At 41.9% G+C, this 18,162-nt stretch overlaps 1 protein-coding gene across 4 annotated transcripts; it reads left to right on the top strand.

The window, feature by feature from the left end:
• The first annotated feature begins 215 nt into the window (after window positions 1-215).
• On the top strand, window positions 216-18,148 carry LOC106570116 (26S proteasome non-ATPase regulatory subunit 4). 4 transcript variants are annotated; one of them, XM_045694605.1, is made up of 10 exons: window positions 216-285; window positions 5,946-6,086; window positions 6,306-6,432; window positions 6,574-6,660; window positions 6,933-7,001; window positions 15,961-16,176; window positions 16,335-16,446; window positions 16,744-16,878; window positions 17,167-17,219; window positions 17,518-18,148. In XM_045694605.1, exons 1-10 carry the CDS (start codon window positions 260-262, stop codon window positions 17,689-17,691), a joined length of 1,140 nt encoding a protein of 379 aa, XP_045550561.1. In that variant the 5' UTR covers window positions 216-259; the 3' UTR covers window positions 17,692-18,148. The 4 variants fall into 4 exon arrangements, with proteins under 4 accessions (XP_045550561.1, XP_045550562.1, XP_013997620.1 ...); XM_045694606.1 differs by having other exon boundaries at window positions 16,335-16,431; XM_014142145.1 differs by having other exon boundaries at window positions 6,318-6,432.
• Window positions 18,149-18,162: the final 14 nt, after the last annotated feature.

The raw sequence follows: 18,162 nt of genomic DNA on the forward strand, positions 1-18,162 counted from the left end.
GACATGAAATCAGTCAAAACAAGACATGGTATCAAGAACAAGAATGAAACTAACTGAAACGAATCACTTATTCACGCATGGCAGTTTCTTGTCATTGTTGGTAGCTATTTGGCCATCCAGAATCAAAACATCTCGCTAACTCATTTTAGCTGCACATTGTCAGCTAAAACATCTATTAGCCAATCACATGTCTCGTTTCTTCTCTCCAATAGACAGTGACGTTCTTACATTGTCAGAGAGCGACCAGAAAGTTTTCAAAATGGGACTCGAAAGTACTATGGTGTGGTAAGAATAACACACATCTTGTTTGATTTATATCTGTTTCATTAAGGATTTCTTTATAGGTTACAATGAAGGGAAGGAAACGCCGACGCAATTGTATACTTCTTGGGGTAAAATTGTTTATGCTAGCTAAACCAGTGAAATAGGGGGATTACTAATACTGACTGGCTGAGTCATTAGCTAGCTAGCTAACGTTATCGGTGTCAGGGAACATCAAGGGGCAAAATTCGTCAACGCTTTTCATTATCATATACGTTACTTGTCACTTTGAACAAATGCATAACAAACCAATGGCACCCGTTTGCCTACTAGCATATAATGTTATAAACTAGCTTTGCCTGCCATTTAGCTAAACGTTAGCTTAGCTTGTATGCTAATCACAAGAGGTTGTCTAACGTTAATTGCTAGTTAGCTGGCTAGACAGACATTAACTGTAGCTAACAGTTTGTCTTCGATTGCAATTTATTCAGCCTAGTTGTTGTTCATGTTTCCGGGTGTATCAATTGGCTTCTTTACATATGTAATATTCCTGGGTACTCTAGCTACTTGTCTGGAGTCCCCTAGCCCTGTGAGTATTTATTAATGAGGCCAGTGTAACCGATGTGAAATGGCTAGTTAGTTAGCGGTGGTGCGCGCTAATAGCGTTTCAATCAGTGACGTCACTCGCTCTGAGACTTGAAGTAGGGTTTCCCCTTGCGTTGCAAAGGCCGCGGCTTTTGTGGCGCGATGGGTAACGATGCTTCGTGGGTGACTGTCGATGTGTGCAAGGGTCCCTGGTTCGAGCCCGGGTTGGGACGGAACCTACACTGTTACGCCAGCCTTCTAAAGGGGGGCGGGCGTTGCCCATTCCTATGCTACATGTTCCGGGTTGGGACGATTTTTAAACCAGTTTATTTTGAATGTTTCAACTGTCTTCCAAACTATTCTAGTCTTCAGAGTCCAGATAGGCATAAGAATGGCATATGTTGATTTTTATCTAGCTGTTTACAATATCTTTCATTAGCTAACCTTTTACATTTTGCAGTGTCACTATTCTGAAAGCAGGTGTTTATAGAGCTGTGCAATATGGACAAAAATCCATGCCGCTATACATTGCCTGAATTGATGTGATGATGATAAATGGAACGATAAGTCTAAAACATTAATGTGCAGTATTATACGCCATTTCAAAGATAAGATTCTCATTAATCCAATCACAATGTCCGATTTCAAAAAGGCTTTACAGCGAAAGCACACCAAACGATTATGTTAGGTCAGCACCTAGTCACAAAAAAACATACAGCCATTTTCCAGCCAAAGAGAGAAGTCACAAAAAGCAGAAATAAAGAAAATTAATCACTAACCTTTGATCTTCATCAGATGGCACTCATAGGACTTCATGTTACACAATACATGTATGTTTTGTTCTAGAGGTCGACCGATTAATCGGAATGGCCGATTAATTAGGGCCGATTTCAAGTTTTCATAACAATCGGTAATCGGTATTTTTGGCTGCCGATTTTAATAAAAAATTTTTTTTTTAAGTACACCTTTATTTAACCTGTTGGGGCTAGGGGGCAGTATTTTCACGGCTGGATAAAAAAACGTACCCGATTTTAATCTGGTTACTAATCCTACCCAGTAACTAGAATATGCATATACTTATTATATATGGATAGAAAACACCCTAAAGTTTCTAAAACTGTTTGAATGGTGTCTGTGAGTATAACAGAACTCATTTGGCAGGCAAAACCCTGAGACATTTTCTGACAGGAAGTGGATACCTTATGTGTTGAATTACCTTTAAGCCTATGCCATTGAAACACACAGGGGTTGATTAATGTTTTGGCACTTCCTATTGCTTCCACTAGATGTCACCAGCCTTTACAAAGTGTTTTGAGTCTTTTACTGTGAGATCTGACCGAACAAGAGCCATGGAACGGTGATGGCCGATTAGACTCTGGCGCGCGAGTTCATGTTGGGTACCCTCGTTCCAATACGTTATAAAAGAGAATGCATTCGTCCACCTTGAATATTATTCATGTTCTGGTTAAAAAAGGCACTAATGATTTATGCTATACAACGTTTGACATGTTTGAACGAACGTAAATATATTTTTTCCCCTCGTTCATGACGAGAAGTCCGGCTGGCTTAGATCATGTGCTAACAACACAGAGATTTTTGGATATAAATGATGAGCTTTTTTGAACAAAACTACATTCGTTATGGACCTGGGATTACTGGAAGTGACATCTGATGAAGAGAATCAAAGGTAATGGATTATTTACATAGTATTTTCGATTTTAGATCTCTCCAACATGGCCGTTTGTCTGTATAGCAAAGCATATTTTTCTGGGCGCAGTGCTCAGATTATTGCAAAGTGTGATTTCCCAGTAAGGTTATTTTTAAATCTGGCAAGTTGATTGCGTTCAAGAGATGTAAATCTATAATTCTTTAAATGACAATATAATATTTTACCAATGTTTTCTAATTTTAATTATTTAATTTGTGGTGCTGACTTGACTGCCGGTTATTGGAGGGAAACGATTTCCTCAACATCAATGCCATAGTAAAACGCTGTTTTTGGATATAAATATGAACTTGATAGAACAAAAAATGCATGCATTGTCTAACATAATGTCCTAGGAGTGTCATCTGATGGAGATTGTAAAAGGTTAGTGCATCATTTTAGGTGGTTTTATGGTTTTGGTGACGCCTGTCTTTGAATTGACAAAACATTACACACAGCTATTGTCAATGTACTCTCCTAACATAATCTAACTTTATGCTTTCGCCGTAAAACCTTTTTGAAATCGGACAACGTGGTTAGATTAAGGAGATGTTTATCTTTCAAAGGGTGTAAGATAGTTGTATGTTTGAAAAATTTGAATTTTGACATTTATTTGGTTTCAAATTTGCCGCTCTTGAAATGCACCTGCTGTTGATAGGGTGCACCACGGGTGGCAAGATAGCGTCCCACATAGCCCCAAGAAGTTAACTAGGCAAGTCCAATTAAGTCCAACGCAATGTAAAAATCTCAGTTTACATTGCGTTATGTTCAGTAATGTTTTGCCTCCAAAACCACTGGTGACTTTGCAGAGAGCCACATCAATTTACAGAAATACTTATCATAAACTTTGACAAAATATACACGTGTTATGCACAGAATTAAAGATACACTTCTCCTTAATGCAACCGCTGTGTCAGATTTAAACAAATTCTTATGGCGAAAGCAAACTTTGCAGTAATCTGAGTACAGGGCTCAGATATCAAAACAAGCCATACAGATACCCGCCACTTTGGAGTCAACAGAAGACACAAATAACATTATAAATATTCACTTACCTTCATCAGAATGCACTCCCAGGCATCCCAGTTCCACAATAAATGTTTGTTTTGTTTGATAAAGTCCATCCTGTCATGACGTTGGCCTCTTTGGGTACAGGAAGGACAGTTGACCTCCTCCCCTTCGTACCATCACCCAACCTACCTTCCCCCCAACCCAGGGTTGTAAAAAACCCTCTGAGGAGAATCTCCTACCCCATGTTTCATAGAGAGACAAAGGAAATTCTTCCAACTCATAGAATTGGAGAACCGAGCGACGTGTGTGCTGGAGAAGGTATGGAAGATTGTTGAAGAATCCAGCTACGAACTGATCCGCTCGGTACCATTTTGTGATACTCAGAAGAGACAATATAGCCATATTACCATATAACTGTTTATTTAATAGACTCAGTTTAAGACTTGCCTCATATGGGTGTATGGAATGTATTAATAAGGATAAAGCTTTTGTAAGACATTGAGATGCTATGTACTGATGTAATGTGATAGAATTGTATTTCTGTAACCAAATCTAACTCAGTCATAGGCACGCCCCAGGGACACACACAGGACCAGGCGTCATTTGACCAGCCTGTTCGATGGGCACTATAAAACACTCCCTGATTTACATTTCTCCAGACCAGGCCTACACTCTATGGCCAGAGGTTTGACCATCCAAGTACTCTACTGAAAGTGAACCATACCACGTGGTTAACTTTTAGACTATTGATACCGACAGAATAAGAACAAGTCTTTGATATAATTTACTTAGCTGCAGACTAATAATTAATATCATCGAACGCGAAGACCAACGAAACAACCATTCTATGACGACATTAATGAATGTCGCTCTGAAAGATCCATTCTAACCGAGAGAGAGAGAGAGAGAGAGAGAGAGAGAACGCGGACAAAACTCTCCAACAGAACCGAACTCTCCAACAAAGAACGACGACACACTGAACGTAAATACATATTGATTGCAATTGTTCCCGAATGAGTGAGCCTTCAATTGTAATATTAATGAACTCTGTGTAAACTTCTCAGCTGACCATTTATGACCCATTGTTCAACAGGCCGACCAGCCTGTTTAGCCCACAAGGGCACATTCCGATACCAATCCTTTGTGACAATAATTACTGTTTGTATGTTTTTCTGTTAATTACTTAGTGTAGTAAATAAATGATTTTAAGACAATTGATGTATGGATGATTTTAGTAAAGACTGGGTTCGTGCAGATACAACAATTTACGACGTTTTGGAATGAGACTGGACTAGAGGTAAATACACCATTTAAACTAGGAGATAATCGGCCTATACTATAATAGAATATAATATTATAGTATAGGAAAGTTATATTAGGAAAATTATAGCTTTGTAATCTGAATATTCTCCTTGGTGCCCCGACCTCCTAGTTAATTACAATTAAACGATTAATCAGTTTAATCGCGTGATAATAATTATAGGGAGCTAATTGATAAACATATCTTCAGTTTAATGGTACCCCCAAAGACACGACAATACTTTATGTCCAAATACCTCGTTTTTGTTAGCGTGTTCCGTCGAGTAATCCAAATCCACTGTGCTCGCACAGTAGTTCAGACGAATAGTCAAAAAAGTTATATTAGAGTTCGTAGAAACATGTCAAACGATGTATAGAATCAATCTTTAGGATGTTTTTATCATAAATCTTCCATAATATTCCAACCGGACGATTCCTTTGTCTTCAGAAAAGAAAAGGAACACAGCTAACTCTCACGGGAGTGCGTGCCACTGAGCTCATGTCATTTTCTCAGTCATCTGACTCCAGGACCTCTTATTCTCTCCCCATTCACAGTAGAAGCATGAAACAATGTTCTAAAGACTGTTGACATCTAGTGGAAGCCTTAGGAAGTGCAAAATGACCCCACAGACACTGTATACTGGATAGGGAATCACTTGAAAAACTACAAACCTCAGATTTCCACACTTCCTGGTTGGATTTTTTTCTCAGGTTTTTGCCTGCCATATGAGTTCTGTTATACTCACAGACATCATTCAAACAGTTTTAGAAACTTCAGAGTGTTTTCTATCCAAATCTACTAATACTATGCAAATATTTGACTCTGGGCCCGAGTAGTAGCCATCAATTGGCCCATTAACGATCACCCATATTAGTACACTTGTTTAATTTCAAACTTCACATTTCTCTAGTATAGGCTACTTATCATAATGAACGTTGTCAGCAAAAGGCCTGCAATAAATGATTTGTATGATCGGTGTCGATAAGTTTCAGTTTATCGTCCCAGCTCTGCTTAGCAGCATTAACCATTCTGATAATCCTATTGTTCTCCAGTCCGACTCATTTATGTCCCTCTCATCTCCAGTGTGGACAATAGTGAGTATATGCGCAATGGAGACTTCCTGCCCACTAGACTACAAGCCCAGCAAGATGCCGTCAACATCGTCTGTCACTCCAAAACTCGGGCAAACCCCGAGAACAATGTCGGCCTAATCTCGATGGCTAAGTAAGCTTGTGTTTTTTTGTGTGTTCAAAATGTGAGTTGTCTGACTGAGAACTAGGAGAACAAACAACTATTCTGAAACTAGTGTTTCATATGAACATGTGAGTCTGAGACAAAATAAAATGGAGGCCTCTGATATCAAATAGTGGTGTTTAGGTGGAAAACTGATGCCTTGACTGACAGACATTCCCAGTTTTAATGCTGTTTGGTTGGATTTTTTATGTTTGACTGCAGTAACTGTGAGGTCTTGACCACACTGACCCCAGACACTGGCCGCATTCTGTCCAAACTGCACGCTATCCAGCCCAAAGGCAAGATCTGCTTCTGCACTGGCATCCGGGTGGCCCATGTGAGTGTCATTGCCTCTGCAGAAAATGTCATATAAGCCAAATAATTATTTTACACTGAGTTACAAAGGTTACAATTGAGCAGGCTAGTGTTGTGTGTGTGTGTGTTCATGCATAATGTGTTTTTCTCCGTGTCTATGTAGCTGGCCCTAAAGCACAGACAGGGGAAGAACCACAAGATGAGAATAATTGCCTTTGTGGGCAGCCCTGTGGAAGACAGTGACAAGGATGTGAGTTTGCCACCTACCAGTGTCTTATCTAAACATATATTTCTCTTACTTTGATATAGCAACTAGCCTAACAGAGTATTATGTAATTTTTCTCACAATGGTACTATTCTCTGGCACATACAATTTTTGTATAAAATGAATGTACATTATAGCTGGTTCCACAGAAGGTGTGTTTTCAACAATAGACATGCAGCTTGTCACCATGTTTACTGGTCTTTCTCTCCCCCTCTGCTTCTATTGCTTCCGTTCCTCCCAATCTATGGCCCCCACAGCTTGTTAAAATGGCCAAGCGCTTAAAGAAAGAGAAGGTCAATGTGGATATTATTAATTTTGGGGAAGAGGTAAGAATTGTTTCCTTGTGCCAGTATTTTTAATTAGCCCTGTTATTTTTTTATGTATACAGTTGAAGTCGGAAGTTTACATACACTTAGGTTGGAGTCATTAAAACTAGTTTTTCAACCTCTCCACAAATTTCTTGTTTACAAACTATAGTTTTGGCAAGTCAGTTAGGATATCAACTTTGTGCATGACACAAGTAATTTTTCCAACAATTGTTTACAGACAGATTATTTCACTTATATTGTGTATTACTGTATTACAATTCCGGTGGGTCAGAAGTTTACATACGCTAAGTTGACTGTGCCTTTAAATAGCTTGGAAACTTCCAGAAAATGATGTCATGGATTTAGAAGCTTCTGATAGGCTAATTGACATAATTTGAGTCAATTGGAGGTGTACCTGTGGATGTATTTCAAGTCCTACCTTCAAACTCAGTGCCTCTTTGCTTGACATCATGGGAAAATCAAAAGAAATCAGCCAAGACCTCAGAACAAAATTGTAGACCTCCACAAGTCTGGTTCATCCTTGGGAGCAATTTCCAAGCGCCTGAAGGTACCACATTCATCTGTACAAACAATAGTACACAAGTATAAATACCATGGGACCACGCAGCCATCATACCGCTCAGGAAGGAGATGCGATGAAGAGATGAATGTACTTTGGTGCGAAAAGTGCAAATCAATCCCAGAACAACAGCAAAGGACCTTGTGAAGATGCTGGAGGAAACACGTACAAAAGTATCTATATCCACAGTAAAACGAGTCCTATGTCGACATAACCTGAAAGGCCGCTCAGCAAGGAAGAAGCCACTGCTCCAAAACCGCCATAAAATAGCCAAACTATGGTTTGCAACTGCACATGGGGACAAAGATCGTACTTTTTGGAGAAATGTCCTCTGGTCTGATGAAACAAAAATAGAACTGTTTGGCCATAATGACCATTGTTATGTTTGGAGGAAAAAGGGGGAGGCTTGCAAGCCAAAGAACACCATCCCAACTGTGAAGCACAGGGGTGGGAGCATCATGTTGTGGGGGTGCTTTGCTGCAGGAGGGACTGGTGCACTTCACAAAATAGATGGCATTATTAGGAAGGAAAATGATGTGGATATATTGAAGCAACATCTCAAGACATCAGTCAGGAAGTTAAAGCTTGGTCGCAAATGGGTCTTCCAAATGGATAATGACCCCAAGCATACTTCCAAAGTTGTGGCAAAATGGCTTAAGGACAAGTCAAGGTATTGGAGTGGCCAATCCTATAGAAAAGTTGTGGGCAGAACTGAAAATGTGTGTGTGAGCAAGGAGGCCTACAAACCTGACTAAGTTACACCAACTCTGTCAGGAGGAATGAGCCAACATTCACCCAACTTATTGTGTGAAGCTTGTGGAAGGCTACCCGAAACGCTTGACCCAAGTTAAACAATTTAAAGGCAATGCTACCAAATACTTATTGAGTGTATGTACACTTCTGACCCACTAGGAATGTGATGAAAGAAATAAAAGCTGAAATAAATCCTTCTCTCTACTATTATTCTGACATTTCACATTCTTAAAATAAAGTGGTGATCCTAACTGACCTAAGACAGGGAATTTTTACTAGGATTAAACGTCAGGAATTGTGAAACTGAGTTTAAATGTATTTGACTAAGGTGTTTGTAAACCTCCGACTTCAACTGTACGTACATACATACAGTGAGCACCATAATTCATTGGACAGTGACAACTTTTTTGTTATTTTGATTCTGTACTCTAGCACTTCGAGTTTGAAAGGATACAATGAGGGTGAGTGCAGACTGTCAGCTTTAATTTTAGGGTATTTTCATACATATCGGATGAACCGTTTAGAAATGATAGCACCTTTTGTACATGGTCCCCCCATTTTAAGGTACTACAAGTATTTGTTGAATTGGCTTCACAGATGTGTGTTGTTAGGCAGGTAGGAGAGCTGTTGATGAATGTATTGATTCTAGACTGCTATTGCCTTTGGAGGTTGTTGTTGGGGTGTGACAACACGAGGAAGACAGCAGTGTCGATGCAAATGAAGCTGGCCGTCATAAGGCTCAGAAATTAAAATCAATCAGGAACATTGCAAAAACCCTGAGCATGTCCATGTCAACAGTTTGGTTCATCATTAACAAGAAAAAAACAACCGGTGAACTCAATTATGTCAAAAGACCCGGTAGACTGAGGAAGACCACTGTAGTGGGTAGAGGGTACACTACAAGATGCAAACCACTGATAAGCCTGAAGAACAGAAAGGAGAGATTACAGTTTGCTAAAAAGCACCTAAAAGAACCACAAGAGTTCTGGGAAAAAAGTATTGTGGACAGATGAGACAAAGCATACCACCTCATCCATGAAACATGGTGGAGGGGGTGTTATGTCTTGGGCCTGTATGGCTGCCAGTGGAACAGGCTCACTTGTCTTCATCGATGATGTGACTGCAGACAGAAGTAGAACAATGAATTCTGAAGTCTACAGAAATATTTTATCTGCTCAGATAAAACCAAATCCCTCCAAACTCATTGGACGGCACTTCATCATGCAACAAGACAATGACCCTAAACATACTGCTAGAGCAAAGAAGGGGTTTTTGATGGCCAAAAAGTGGAAAATCCTTGACTGGCCGTGTCAATCACCGGATTTGAATCCAATTGAACATGCATTTTACATGCTGAAGAGGAGACTGAAGACAATAAGTCCCCAAAAAAAGCAGGAACTGAAGATGGCTGCAGTACAGGCCTGGAGGAGCATCACCAGGGAAGATACCCAGCGTCTGGTGATGTCGATGCTTGAAGTCTGCGATGCAGTCATTGCATGCAAAGGATATGTGACCAAATATTAACAATGATTACTTTATTCTACATTATGTTAAACTGTCCAGTGTTTTTTGATGCCCGAAAATGGGGGGGGACTATGTACAAAAGCTTCTATAATTTCTAAACGGTTCATCCAATATGTATGAAAATACCCTCAAAGCTGACAGTCTGCACTTCACCCTCATTGTCATTGTATCATTTCAAACTCAAAGTGCTAGAGTACAGAACCAAAATAACCCCAAAATTGTCACTGTCCAATGAATTATGGCGCTCACTGTACATACATACATACATACATACATACATACATACATACATACATACATACATACATACATACATACACCAGTCAAAAGTTTGGACACACCTAGGGTTTTTTATTTTTACTATTTTCTACATTGTAGAATAATAGAGAAGACAGCAAATGAAATATCACATGGAATCATGTGGTAACCAAATAGTGTTCTATTTTATATTGAGATTCTTCAAAGTATCCACCCTTTGCCTTGATGACAGCTTTGTACACTCTTGGCATTTTCTCAACCAGCTTCATGAGGTAGTCACCTGGAATGCATTTCAATTAACAGGTGTGCCTTGTTAAAAGATTTTTGTGGATTTTATTTCCTTATTGTGTTTGAGCCAATCATTTGTGTTGTGACAAGGTAGGGGTAGTATACAGAACACAGCCCTCTTTGGTAAAATACTATGTCCATATTATGGTAAGAACAGCTCAAATAAGCAAAGAGAAACGACAGTCCATCATTACTTTAAGACATGAAGGTCAGTCAATCCGGAAATTGTCAAGAACTTTGAAAGTTACTTCAAGTGCAGTCGCAAAACCCATCAAGCGCTATGATAAATTGGCTCTCATGAGGACAGCCACAGGAAAGGAAAACCCAGAGTTACCTCTACTGCAGGGGGTGAAGGGCAGGGGTGTATGTTTCATTATTAACTACTCTGATGTGATTGTGATAACATACAGGAACTCAAGTCCTTTTGTTCACCCGACCTAGAATATGTCGCAATGAAATGCCGACCGTATTACCTCCCAAGAAAATTATCTTCGGTTATAGTCACAGCCGTGTATATTCACCCTTAAGCCGATACCACGACGGCCTTCAAAGAACTTCACTGGACTTTATGCAAACTGAAAGTCACATCCTGAGGCCGCGTTTATTGTAGCTGGGGATTTTAGCAAAGAAAATTTGAGGAAAATGCTACCGAAGTTCTATCAACATATTGACTGTAGTACTCGCACTGCTAAAACACTTGACCACTGCTACTCCAACTTCCGGGATGCCTATAAGGCCCTCCCTTCGTCAAATCTGATCACGACTCCATTTTGCTTCTGCCTTCCTATTGGCAGAAACTCAAACAGGAATTACCCGTGCTAAGGACTATTCAATGCTGGTCGGACCAATCGGAATCCACGCTTCAATATTGTTTTGATCAAGCAGACTGGGATATGTTCTGGGTAGCCTCCGAGAATAACATTGACTAATACACTGTTACGGTAACCTAGTTTATCAGGAAGTGTATAGGAGATGTTGTACCCACGGACTATTAAAACCTACACTAACCAGAAAGTCGCACAACTGAAAGCGCGAACCACCGCATTTAAAGTGACTGGTAATATGGTGTAGTTATAACTACACAAACAGTGTAGTTATTCCCTCCGTAAGGCAATCAAACAGGCAAAACATCAGTATAAAGACAAAGTGGAGTCGCAATTCAACGGCTCAGACACGAGACGTATGTGACAGGGTCTAAAGACAATCACGGACTACAAAGGGAAAACCAGCCACATCGCGGACACTGTCTTGCATCCGGACAAGCTAAACACCTTCACCCACTTTGAGGATAACACAGTGCCACCGACGCAGCCTTCTACCAAGGACTGTGGGTTCAAATTCTCAGTGGCCGACGTGAGTAAGTAATTTAAGCGAGTCAACCCTCGCAAGGCTGCTGGCCCAGATTTGCATCCCTAGCCACGTCCTCTGAGCATGCGCAGACCAGCTGGCTGGAGTGTCCACCATTGTTCCTGTACCCAAGAAGGCAAAGGTAACTGAACTAAATTACTATTGCCCCGTAGCACTCACTTCTGTCATCATGAAGTGCTTTGAGAGACTAGTCAAGGATCATATCACCTCTACCTTACCTGACACCCTAGACCCACTTCAATTTGCTTACCTCCCCAAAAGATCTACAGACGATGATATCTCACTGCACACCGCCCTGTCCCATCTGGACAAGAGGAATACCTATGTAAAAATGCTGTTCATTGACTTTAGCTCAGCATTCAACACCGTAGTACCTTCCAAGCGTATCATGACGCTTGAGGGCCCTGGCTCTGAACTCTGCCCTGTGCAACTTCCTGACAGGCCGCCCCCAGGTGGTAAAGGTAGAAAACAACACCTCCGCTTTGCTGATCCTCAACACTGGGGCCCCACAAGGCTGTGTGCTCAGCCCTCTCTTGTACTCCCTGTTCACCCATGACTGCGTGGCCACGCACGCCTCCAACTCAGTCATCAAGTTTGCAGACGACACAACAGTAGTAGGCTTGATTTCCAACAATGACAGGACAGCCTACAGGAAGGAAGTGAGGGCCCTGGGAGTGTGGTGCCAGGAAAATAACCTCTCACTCAACGTCAACAAAACACAGGAGCTGATCATGGACTTCAGGAAAATCAGAGGGAGCACCCCCATATCCAGATCAACGGGACCGCAGTGGATAAGGTGGAAAGCTTCAAGTTCTTCGGCATATCCATCACCGACAAACTAAAATGGTCCACCCACACAGACAGTGTGGTGAAGAAGGCGCAACAGTGCCTCAGGAGGCTGAAGAAATTTGGCTTGGCACCTAAAACCCTCAAACTTTTAAAGATGCACAATTGAGAGCATCCTGTCGGACTGTATCACCTCCTGGTATGGAAACTGTTCCGCCCACAACCGCAGGGCTCTCCAGAGGGTGGTGCAATCTGCACAACGCATCACCCGGGGCAAACTACCTTCCCTCCAGGACACCTACAGCACCCGATGTCACAGGAAGGCCAAAAAGATCATCAAAGACAACCACCACCCGTGCCACTGCTTGTTCACCCCGCTATCATCCAGAAGGCAAAGTCAGTACAGGTGCATCAAAGCTGGGACCGAGAGACTGAAAAACAGCTTCTATCTCAAGGCCATCAGACTGTTAAATAGCCATCACTAGCACATTATACATAGACTTGAAATCACTGGCCACTTTAATAGTAGAACACTAGTCACTTTAATAATGTTCACATATTTTGTATTACTCATCTCATATGTATATACTGTATTCTATTCTGCTGTATCTTAGTCTATGCCGCTCTGACATTGCTTGTCCAAGTATTTATACATTCTTAATTCCTTTGCTTTAGATTTGTGTGTATTGTTAGATATTACTTGTTAGATATTACTGTACTGTTGGAGCTAGAAACACAAGCATTTCACTACATCCGCAGTAACATCGGCTGGACACGTATGTTGCCAATAAAATGTGATTTGATTTGCAGAGGATAAGTTCATTAGAGTTAACAGCCTCAGAAATTGCAGCCCAAATAAATGCTTCACAGAGTTCAAGTAACCGACACATCTCAACATCAACTGTTCAGAGGGGACTGCATGAATCATGCCTTCATGGTCGAATTGCTGCAAAGAAACCACTACTAAAGGACACCAATCAGAAGAAGAGACTTGCTTGGTCCAAGAAACAGGAACAATGGACGTTAGACTGATGTTAATCTGACCTTTTGGTCCAATGAGTACAAATTTGAGATTTTTGGTTCCAACCGCCGTCTGATTGTGAGACGCAGAGTAGGTGAACAGATGATCTCTGCGTGTGTGGTTCTCATTGTGAAGCATGGAGGAGGAGGAGGTGTGGGGGTGCTTTTCTGGTGACACTGTCGTTCACTTATTTAGAATTCAAGGCACACGTAACCAGCATGGCTACCACAGCATTCTGCAGCGGTACGCCATCCCATTTGGTTATGGTTTGTGTTTAGTGGGACTATCATTTGTTTTTCAACAGGACAATGACCCACACACCTCCAGGCTGTGTAAGGGCTATTTGACCAGTAAGGAGAATGATGGAGTGATGCATCAGATGACCTGGCCTCCACAATCACCCAACCTCAACCCAATTGAGATGGTTTGGGATGAGTTGGACCGCAGAGTGATGGAAAAGCAGCCAATAAGTGCTCAACATATGTGGGAACTCCTTCGACTGTTGGAAAAGCATTCCAGGTGAAGCTGGTTGAGAGAATGCCAAGAGTGCAAAGCTATCAAGGCAAAGGATGCTACTACATGATTCCATATGTGTTATATCATAGTTTCGATGTCTCAACTATTATTCTACAATGTAGAAAATAGTCAACATAAAGAAAAACCCTGGAATGAGTTGGTGTGTCCAAACTTTTGACTGGTACTGTTTATATATACAGAAAGTATTCAGACCCCCTTACTTTTTCCACATTTTGTTAGGTTACAGCCTTATTTTAAAAAGGTTTTATTTTTTTCACTCAAACTACACACAATACCCCGTAATGATAAAGCAAAAACAGGTTTTTAGATGTTTTTGCTCATTTTTTTTACTCAGTACTTTGTTGAAGCACCTTAAGCAACGATTACAGCCTCGAATCTTCTTGGGTGTGACGCTACAAGCTTGGCACACCAGATCCTCTCAAGCTCTGTCAGGTTGGATGGGGAGCGTTGCTGCACAGCTATTTTCAGGTCTATCCACAGATGTTTGATCGGGGTCTAGGCTCTTGCTGGGCCACTCAAGGCCATTCAGAGACTTGCCCCGAAGCCACTCCTGCGTTATCTTGGCTGTGTGCTTAGTGTCGTTGTCCTGTTTGAAGGTGAATCTTTTCCCCATTCTGAGGTCCTGAGCGCTCTGAAGCAGGTTTTCATCAAGGGTTTCTCTGTACTCTGTACTTGCTCTGTTCATCTTTGCCTCGATCCTGACTGGTCTCCCAGTCTCTGCCGCTGAAAAAACATCCCCACAGCACGATGCTGCCACCACAATGTTTCACTGTAGGGATTTTGCCAGGTTTCCTCAGATGTGACACTTGGCATTCAGGCCAAAGAGTTCAATGTTGGTTTCATCAGATCAGAAAATGTTTCTCATGGTCTGAGTGTCCTTTTAGGTTCCTTTTGTGAAACTCCAAGCAGGAGGTCGTGCCTTTTTACTGAGGAGTGGCGTCTGTCTGGCCATTCAACTGTGAAGGCCTTATTGGTGGAGGGCTGTAGAGATGGTTGTCCTTCTGGAAGGTTCTCCCATCTCCACAGAGGAAGTCTGGAGCTCTGTCAGAATGACCATTGGGTTCTTGGTCACCTCCCTGCCCAAGACCCTTCTCCCCCGATTGCACAATTTGGCCGGGCAGCCAGCTCTAGGATGAGTCTTGGTGGTTCCAAACTTCTTCCATTTAAGAATGATGGAGGCAACTCTGTTCTTGGGGGCCTTTCATTGTTGCAGAATTTTATTTGATACCCTTCCCCAGATCTGTGCCTTGCCACAATCCTTTTTTTTTGGAGCTCTACGGACAATTCCCTTGACCTCATTGCTTGGTTTTTTGCTCTGACATGCAGTCAACCTTGGGACCTTATATAGACAGGTGTGTGCCTTTCCAAATCATGTCCAATCAATTGAATTTACCACAGGTGGACTCCCAAGTTGTGGAAACATCTCAAGGATGATCAATGGAAACAGGATGCACCTGAGCTCAATTTCAAGTCTCCTAGCAAAAGGTCTGAATACTTAGGTAACTAAGGTATGTTTTTAATTTTTTTTTAATATTAGCAAAAATGTGTAAAAATCTGTTTTTGCTTTGTCATTATGGGGGGGGGGGGTGGATTGAGAGGGGGCCATTTAATACATTTTAGAATAAGGCAGTAACCTAACAAAATGTGGGAAAGGTCAAGGGATCTGAATACTTTCTGGGGGGGGGGGGGTGTGATTAACACAATTCCTTGGTTTTAACTCCTGCTTGTTTCCATTCCAAGCTAAATACATTTATTTCATACATTTTCATAGATAACACAGTATTAACTCTTGAATGGTTCATTCTCTCTCTCCCCTTCTCCCATATTCTCTATTGTGTGTCTCTTCCTCCATTGTACTCCAGGAGTTTAATACGGAGAAGCTGACTGCCTTCATCAATACTCTGAATGGGAAGGAGGGTACGGGTTCCCACCTCGTGACTGTACCCCCAGGGCCTAGCCTGGCTGACGCCCTGCTCTCCTCCCCCATCCTGGCTGGGGAAGGAGGCTCCATAATGGGCCTGGGCGCCAGCGACTTTGAGTTTGGCGTGGACCCCAGCGCCGACCCTGAGCTTGCTCTGGTAAAAATGCAATAGGATTCCTTTTAAAGTGCCATTTTTGCATTTACATTTCGGTCATTTAGCAGATGCTCTTATCCAGAGTGACCTTAATCAGTGAACCAGAGTTACCAGCATACAGTTTTTCTGGCCTTTATCTAACTGTGTGTCCCTCTACTCAGGCTCTGCGTGTGTCCATGGAGGAGCAGAGACAAAGGCAGGAGGAGGAGGCTCGCCAGGTGGCCGTTGCTTCTGCAGCCGATGTCACCACAGCAGACAGTAAAGAAAGGGAGGGTAGGGATAGATATGTGTGCATAAAAATGTTTTAGTCATTTAGCAGACGCTCTTATCCAGAGCGACTTACAGTAGTGAATGCATGCATTTAAAAAAAAAAAATGTTTGTACTGGCCCCCCGTGGGAATCGAACCCACCATGCTGGCGTTGCAAACACCATGCTCTACCAACTGAGCCACAGTGTATCGCTTTTGTCTGCTGTATTATTTATGCATAACCATTCTAATTTCTTACGCATGTTAGGTATAAAGGAGAATAGATGTTTGTACTATAATGGTTTAATTGACTCGCTCTCAGAATCCGAGGAGGCCCTGCTAAAGATGTCGGTGTCTCAGCCAGAGACGGGTGGTGCTGCAGTGCTGCCCGACTTCAGCAATATGACAGAGGAGGAGCAGATTGCATACGCCATGCGGATGTCTCTGGCCGGAGAGGGTGCGTTATAATAACCATCCACACTCATGCTTTCAGAATAGCACCCACTGACACACACACACACACACACTTTGCGGTGTGGATGATTAAAAATGGACCCTAGGTAGGTTTTTTTTTTACGTTTTAAAGCTTGGTACTTAGCAATGATCTGGACTCTAACACCGCAAACCAAAACAAAGGGACAGATGTGGCCACTTGACATTTCCAGATACATAGTTTCCATATGATATACATTTTATTTGATTTTGACTCTCCCTCCATTCCCTACCAACCCGTCCCTGTGATTAGAGTATGGAGATGCTATGGACACAGGTGCCCTCATCGACACTGAAACGGCCAAGGTAGGTAACTCGCATGATCAATGAAATCAGAAACCTCATAGTTTGTTTTTCAATACAGTCGTGTGATGTCGGTCCGCAAAAATGTCCCAGTTGCAGTTTATGAAACACGCCCTTTCTCGATTTAGTCACTGATGTTTTGTCTCATTCATGTGTAAGTTCTCCATCTCCCTTCCAATCAGAATCACCTCTATTTGCAAGTACATGTACCAGGAATTTGACCTGCTGAAATGGTGCTGACAACAAACAGAATATATAATCAGTGCCCTTATTAATGACGTGCCTTGTGGTCCTTCCTCAGGAGGAGGATGACTATGATGTGATGCAGGACCCAGAGTTCCTCCAAAGCGTCCTGCAGAACCTGCCAGGTGTCGACTCTAACAATGAGGCCATCCGAAACGCCATGGGCTCCCTGGCCTCCCAGACAGGCCCACCCAAGCCTAACCGCAAGAAAGACGAGGATAAGAAGAAATGAGGCATGGGGACAGACAAATTGACGATACACATGGGTTGTGTCAGAAATGGCACCCTTTTCCTTAAATAGTGCACTACTTTTGACATGGCTCTGGTAGGGTAGTTGACACCGACAGAATTATGCAAGGCTACAGACAGGAAGACAGTTGGACGGACACTAATGCATGATATGACGGACAGTCAACAACATTCAGAAGAAACCCACAGGCACACACAAACAGACCAGACAATAAGACCAAACCGGAATGCCACCAGGATTGTCATATCGGCATACAATCTAAAAATGGAATATCCATCTTTTCTGGTTTCTCACTGATTTACCCCATCTTAACTGACTGACTCGCAGACTGACTGGCATTATACGTTATATTTAATGACAGGTCACCAAGCTTGTAAACTAAACAATATCCTCCTTTTATTTTTGTTATTTTTCTATTGCAATAAATAAGATGGATGAAGCTTGGTGGTATGT

This window comes from Salmo salar, chromosome ssa14, assembly GCF_905237065.1.
Source record: "Salmo salar chromosome ssa14, Ssal_v3.1, whole genome shotgun sequence".
In the NCBI taxonomy this organism is placed as follows: Eukaryota; Metazoa; Chordata; class Actinopteri; order Salmoniformes; family Salmonidae; genus Salmo; species Salmo salar.